General features: G+C 41.4%; 1 protein-coding gene across 1 annotated transcript; it reads right to left on the bottom strand.

The window, feature by feature from the left end:
* Positions 1–30: 30 nt before the first annotated feature.
* On the bottom strand, positions 31–6,382 carry zgc:85936 (ankyrin repeat and LEM domain-containing protein 1). The gene is made up of 9 exons (XM_049718750.1): positions 6,024–6,382; positions 5,414–5,566; positions 4,942–5,047; positions 4,742–4,865; positions 2,035–4,347; positions 1,753–1,924; positions 1,452–1,614; positions 1,202–1,334; positions 31–1,000 (listed from the first exon to the last, which is right to left on the bottom strand). The coding sequence occupies exons 1-9, from the start codon at positions 6,086–6,088 to the stop codon at positions 834–836; spliced, it is 3,396 nt and encodes a 1,131-aa protein (XP_049574707.1). The 5' UTR covers positions 6,089–6,382; the 3' UTR covers positions 31–833.
* Positions 6,383–6,453: the final 71 nt, after the last annotated feature.

Below are 6,453 nucleotides of genomic sequence, written 5' to 3'. Positions count from 1 at the left end.
AGGGACAAAAACAAATTTTAAAAACTCAGATTCAAAAGCAGAAATGTAAATTTATTTTTAACAATCATCTGAATATTGTGCTATGGCTAACATTTCAAAATATTTAAAAGGACTTGAGAATACATTCTGCATGGAATGGCTAGTTGGGAATAAAATTTCCAAATGTTTCAAACAAAGAAAGTAAAATCACTGTTATTAAAAAAAAAAACATATTTACACAAAGATCAATGTCACAAAATGATTACCTTAGTAATTTTCAGCAAATTTAACAGAATTGATACTTCTCCAACAAATTTATTTAACATGAGGAAAAAGACATCTTGTCCCAACCCTATTACTACTTCAGTATGAACAAAGAAAGAAGCCAGCATTATTATTAACACCTTACCTAGGAATAATAGAATCCCATTGGAACGTTGACAAAACGGTGATTTTAAATCCTACACACCCTTGTGTTTTTTTTTTTTGTGTGATATAAAACAAAACATGACCGTGCTAAATTTTTTCCACCATTAATAGGATCTAAATCTATATACAGTATAACTCAAGTGAAAAGAAATACACTATTTTTCAGAGCGAGAGTAAGAATAAACAACTGAGACAATGTCGTTCCAAAAGTGTGTATGCCAACCCGCTTGTGTAGTCTGACGCTCATTTAACATGAATTCAATCATGATTCGTTAATTTGGAACACAGCTACATCCCCAGTTATAAGAAACTTCACCAATGGACTATATACAGCGGGGGAGATATCGGGGGTTGGTCTCCTTATATAATCAATAAGAACATAATTCCAGGATTAAAGCCAATCAAACATTGTTTCTGTTCATTTTTTACTGTCTTATATCTGCTGGCCTGAGCTGTCGCTCACCTTCTGCCAGAAATATCTGCAGGGCCCTGTAAAGCAGGTGGACACCCAGCTCACGCTTTTTCTTCAGCTGCCAGTTTGAAACCACACCGTAAAAATCCCCACGCTTCAGGTTTGTGAGCATCTTCAACCCTGTGACATGAATAGGAGCAAAAGAAGGGGGTTGACAAACCAGATTTGATGACTAACAGCTTGATGGGGTGTGATTTGCATATGACATGACAGTAACATGAACTAGGCATCAGCAAGGGCATTTTGCAGGCAAAATATCACAGAAATGTCAATTACAGTATGTCATGCATTAAAAAGAAGGCGGTTCCTTCTTTTACTTACCCATGGCCTCTACCATGCAGGCCTCTCTTGTGTAGGCCTCCACTGGAATAACGTTCTGGAAACAATGCAGTGAGATGACCCCCTGCTTGGCGTTCCATATTTGAAGTATTTGCTGGACTTTGGGGCAAAGTTTCTGTCGCAGTCGAAAGAAACAATTCAATATATGATGAGTCTAAGTGACTTCCGCGTATGATGCTTTTTAGATTGGAATTATTCCATATTTAATTATACATATGAAATGAATTGTTACTTTTGAGGTCTTATCGCCTTTGTAGTAGTCCAAGGCCTCATAGAGATGACTGTAGGGGCGCGAGCGTTTTCCTTTGCCGACATAAAAAATGGCATTGACAAATGTCTGAAAACAATCCTGTAGGGTCATGCCGTGACTCCGGAATGGGAGATTTTGTGTGACTCTGATGGAGGTGAAAAAAAACACAAAGCACGGACCAGTTCATACAAGTACATTGATAATCTATTCTCCACAGTTCATGTCATGCAAGACAGCTTGCAAACATTTGTAGTTGTAGAAAATATTTTAAAACCTGAATCACCTTGGGTCAAGCAGCAGGTAGTTAAAGCTGGACTTGATATTGCCCTCTCTCCACTTTCTGTTCTGATCTGGTTGATCAAATTGTTGGCACAAGGCTTGTTCGTTATCATGACAGTCAGGCATCTTGAAAGTCCGCAGGGCTAAATTTAGTTCTGCGCTATAACCGAAATGTGCTGCACATAGAAGGGGGGAAAAAAAACAAGATTATTAGGCCAGGTCAAATAGAATAGAGTGATTATTTTGTGATTATATAGACTGTTTATAAGTCTGACAATACTGTTACCTGTTTGTGGCTGTTCTTCTTGATCTTGTTGCTGTGATGGTTTGGAGTTCAACTCCTGCAACAGGCGGCAAAGCCTTTGAACGTAGACTGGCCTGGTTCGACGACTTATGGGGCCCGGACTCACCCCCATCTCGATGAGCCTCCGTCTGAGCTCCTTATCCGTCAGTCCTTCGACCAATCTACTCGAAACATTGTTAGCCTTCTTGTCATTGGGGCTTTCTGGTGGCTTCTGGTTTTCTTTGCAGTCTTGTAAATTTGTCTGCATGGAGCGCCAGTCATAGAGGATGGTCTCTTCACTGCTAGTGGTACTCAAGTTGGAGCTGCGTGAGGTATTAGCCGTAGGTGGAATGTGGGCCTCAATCAGTTTGTGACCCTGCTCCGTATCAATGTAAAGGTACTCCACTGGTTCATCTGCGTTTTCAATGTGTGGACGTCCCCCGGGAGTGTAAGACAGGTTGGCCAGGTGCTGTGACCGGTGGTGAGTTGAGAGCAGACTCATGTTGTATCTGGGAGTGCATCCGGTTCCTGGAGTACATGGAAGTTCTGGGTTTTCTCTTGACTTCCTTGGAGAAAAATAGCTAGAGCTGGATGATGACGAGGCAGACCCTGCATGACAGCTAGTGTCCTCCGTGAACCAGGCATCTTCCTGTTGTCGGCAAGGTACTTCAGAAATATCATTTGCCGTGGTTATTGCCTCATCTGGACTTGTCACATCATCTGTCAAAAAATCCCTACCTTCGACAAGCCCAACCTCTCCTTCTTGAAGGGCCTGGATAACCTCTGCGAGATTTCTTTCATAGCAATCCGCTGACGATTCATGATTTTCTTCTAACAGAACAGTGTCACAAAGAGTCTGTGACTCAACAAATGTGCCATTGGTGTTTTGGGGAAGGCTGAGGGTATCAGCCTGGCTTGAGCTCTCACATGAACCTGCTCTGGTGCTGGACTGAGTGTCTGAGTACCCTCCGGGCAAGGAGTCGGATCTTGTGTTATTCTCTGAATTGGACGATATGAAGCATGGAGTACGTGGTGAACTGTAGTTGTTTTCCTGCGATCTGGGAGTTGTGCGCCGAGTTCGCACTGGTTTAGGAAAAATGTCCTCAAATAGGCAAGAAGTGGAAAAGAAGCTCTCAGGGGTTCTGCTCTCTCTAAGTGAGCAGCGACTCTGCCTCGACTGCGTTCGGCCTGTTACAAATGGACTTGGTGTAAATGTTTCTTTGCTTCCAGATGCATTATCTGACTGAATGTCATCCAACAGGTCGTTCGCCTGGCTTGAAGTAAGTATAGCAGGATCGATGCAAGCCTTAACCACACTCGTGATTACATGATTATCCCCAATCAAGCTATGTTTATCAACTTGAGGTTTATGTTGAACTTGTGGGACATCTCCCTCAGGGTATTTGGTAGTTTGTTCGGATAGAGATAGCTGGTTAGGTTGTACGGCAAAATCCAGTGCACTGGTGTAATGGTCACTCTCACAACTACTATAACTGCTGCTGCCTCCACTGCTACTGCTGGGCCCACTTGGATTTGCTGTCTGTTCTTCTTTAGTACCTAAAGCGTCATTTACACCCTCATCCCCCTTCTTATCATCATCTTCTGAACTACAGTGACTGATGACTGTTTTCTCCAACTCTTCGCTTGTGCTTTCACTACTTTCCCGACAGAAAACAATGACATGGTCTGGTGAGGTGACATCTATGCCTTGCTGCGGAAGAAGTGTTGCCAAACGTTCTGAATCCAGGAAACCAGAATACTCAGAAAGGTTGAAAGATGTGCTGCCGTTACCCGGTGTACCATCAACAGCCGTCATTTTTATCGGAGATTGAGGGCTGAAAACAGGAAAATATTCGTCGACGTCACAGAAGCTGACGCTTTTACGGTTCGCTCGTCTGGACAGAAATGTGGGAGGTGTGTTGAGTTTAGCAGTAGTAATTTGTCCATCTCTAATTTGTACATCTCCCTCTGACGAAAGCACATCAGTAGCAGCAAACAAATCTTTCTCCTTTGGAAATGGTATTGCGGGTTCCACTGTAGATATCCGAGTGCTTGATAAAAAGGAGGCACCTTCAGATTCCCAGAATGTGCTGGAGTTCGGATTATGTTGCATTTCAGCGTCGCCATCAAAAAGTCTGTTATACGTTATTGCTTTACAAACTGTCCTTCCATTTATGTTTGAGCGGTTAAAAAATGATGACCGTCTTGTGCTGCTCAAAGGGGCTTCACCAAGATCGCTTATTAGAGACGATTGAGAAGTGAAGCTGTAGCCAGATTCAGGATAGCCAGATGTGTCTGTGTGGTCGGAATAAACCGCTATGGAGAGATATAAGATGGAAAGGATAAATATCACAGCAGAGCGTTGTTTTGCAGTTAAAAGTGGTAGATAAGTGCAATTATCTACCAATTTTAATCGCAAGGTATACCACCTTTAAGGTACAATGCATATTATTTAGTGATATCTAGTGGTGAACTAATAGAATGCAATGACCTCAATTCAAAGCTTGTGCATTTAAAATCATGTGTACGATGGCGTCATACAACACAAAATAAATACAATGTTTAGAGCCTCTAAAAAAAATATAATCTACCAATCTCCAGTCACTAACATCACACATGCTAAATTGGGATGACGATACCTAATGTAATATTTTGCAATTTGAATAAACTGCATTTTTGTAAGCCTCCTTTTCCAAAAACATTCTTTTACCGTATTTGAATTGAGGCAGGTCGTCCTCTTCTGTGCCCACATAATTGGACAGGTAGTCCTCTAAAAGCTGAGCACATCTTCCGTTTTCTTCTAGTTCTGCAAGGCGCATCGGTGTATTTCCTTCCTGCAGGAATGAAGAAGTGCTTTATGATAAACTCATTGTACATTCTGTGGCCAAATATACAGTGAGTAGACCTTACGTTATCTTTTACGTTGGGGTTCCCACCATTCTTCAAAAGCAACTTCAGATTTTGATAGCATCCCCAAATTGCAGCGACGTGAAGAGGAGTTAGGCCGTCAGATGATCTATGAGGAAAAAAAAAACAAAAAAGGATGGTCCATGTATTGTGCAATTCACATTAGTTCTTGTCTTGTGGCAATTGGCTGCCTTCTGATTTGGCTCAAACCTGTAATTGAATTACTATCATATGTATTGTGTACACTATTATTCAACTTGATAGTGTTCAGACATTAAAAATCCAATTGTTACATCCAGCAATTTTTAAATGTCTGTAAAATATTGCCATATATTATCTGCATTCCTTATTAAAAATATTTGCCAAATTCGCAGTTTCGCTGTCCAATGAAATTATTTTCTTGTTGTCCATAAAACTAAGTATGATCAAAGATCACAAAAGTCTGGTTCCAACATACAAGCTGTGTGGTACTCACTTAACATTCGGGTCAGCACCGTGTTGCAGGAGCAGTTTTAAGCATCGCATGTTCTTTTCAGTTTCTTTCCCAACAGCCAAATGTATGGCGGCCACCCCCTTACTCCCCACCAGGTCAGGGATTGCACCCTGGGATAGAAGTAGCTGCACAGATCTGTAGAAGAAGAGACACTTTGTCATACTTCATCAGTAAGGACGCAACTCATTCTAACAAAACAAACAAAATAACCTTGAATGATGCCTTATTGTGATTACGCTCTTACCGAAAAATACTCCACATCTTGTTTTGGGCTTATTTTTTTCTTGATTTCTTCTTTTGTTTTGATTTATTTTGTTTTGTGTTGCAGACAGGATGATAGCAGTCAATTTTAGACACGCACACTGTGGCGGCATTGCCAACACAATAGAATTTTAATGGGATCAGTATGTGACTTACCAACATGCCTCTTAACCGTATTATACGTCAAACAACGTGCAATTTGACGAAGGCCACGAAAGCGTAAAAATCAGCAATCTGACGTACAAATTATTTGTGCAAGCAAACACCAGCCTCGGTTCACTGGGTGGGAAGGACGGACATTGTGTAAACAAAGAAGCCATGCATACATCACCTTGGTTCTCCATTGTTCACTGCTGCACACAGTTGACTTTCCAGGCTCCTCTTCTTCCGATCCATGGCCAGATTCGTTCAACACATGAATCTATTCTCGGTTATTAGCATTTCACGGAGGGATTGTTTACATTTTTGCAGCAACATGAACAATAAAGTTGCGTTCGGGCACGATTCGTGCAAAATGCACAACAGTGGAAGACTTAAGCATTCAATGCGCGTCGATTACATAATTAAATGCAAGATTATTTTACACTTTAGAAGTTGATATCATAACAACATAATGGCTTCATATTTTTCCGAAACAAACGAAATTCCCTCCGAAGACAAAGAACCCTCCCTTTTGATGACGAGAGCGGATGTCCTGTTCTATCTACCAATGTTTAGGCGCATTACCGCCACCTCCCGGACTGGAGCATTACACAGTTGAA

This window comes from Syngnathus scovelli, chromosome 10, assembly GCF_024217435.2.
Source record: "Syngnathus scovelli strain Florida chromosome 10, RoL_Ssco_1.2, whole genome shotgun sequence".
NCBI lineage: Eukaryota > Metazoa > Chordata > Actinopteri > Syngnathiformes > Syngnathidae > Syngnathus > Syngnathus scovelli.
This window is presented reverse-complemented; position numbering and strand designations above follow the sequence as displayed.

Coding starts and splice junctions, on each gene's coding strand:
- zgc:85936 (XM_049718750.1), bottom strand. CDS start 6,088: ATGGATCGGAAGAAGAGGAGCCTGGAAAGTCAACTGTGTGCAGCAGTG. Junction 5,567..6,023: donor GTGAACAATGGAGAACCAAG/GTGATGTATGCA, acceptor CTTCTTCTACAG/ATCTGTGCAGCTACTTCTAT. Junction 5,048..5,413: donor GGTGCTGACCCGAATGTTAA/GTGAGTACCACA, acceptor TTTTCCTCATAG/ATCATCTGACGGCCTAACTC.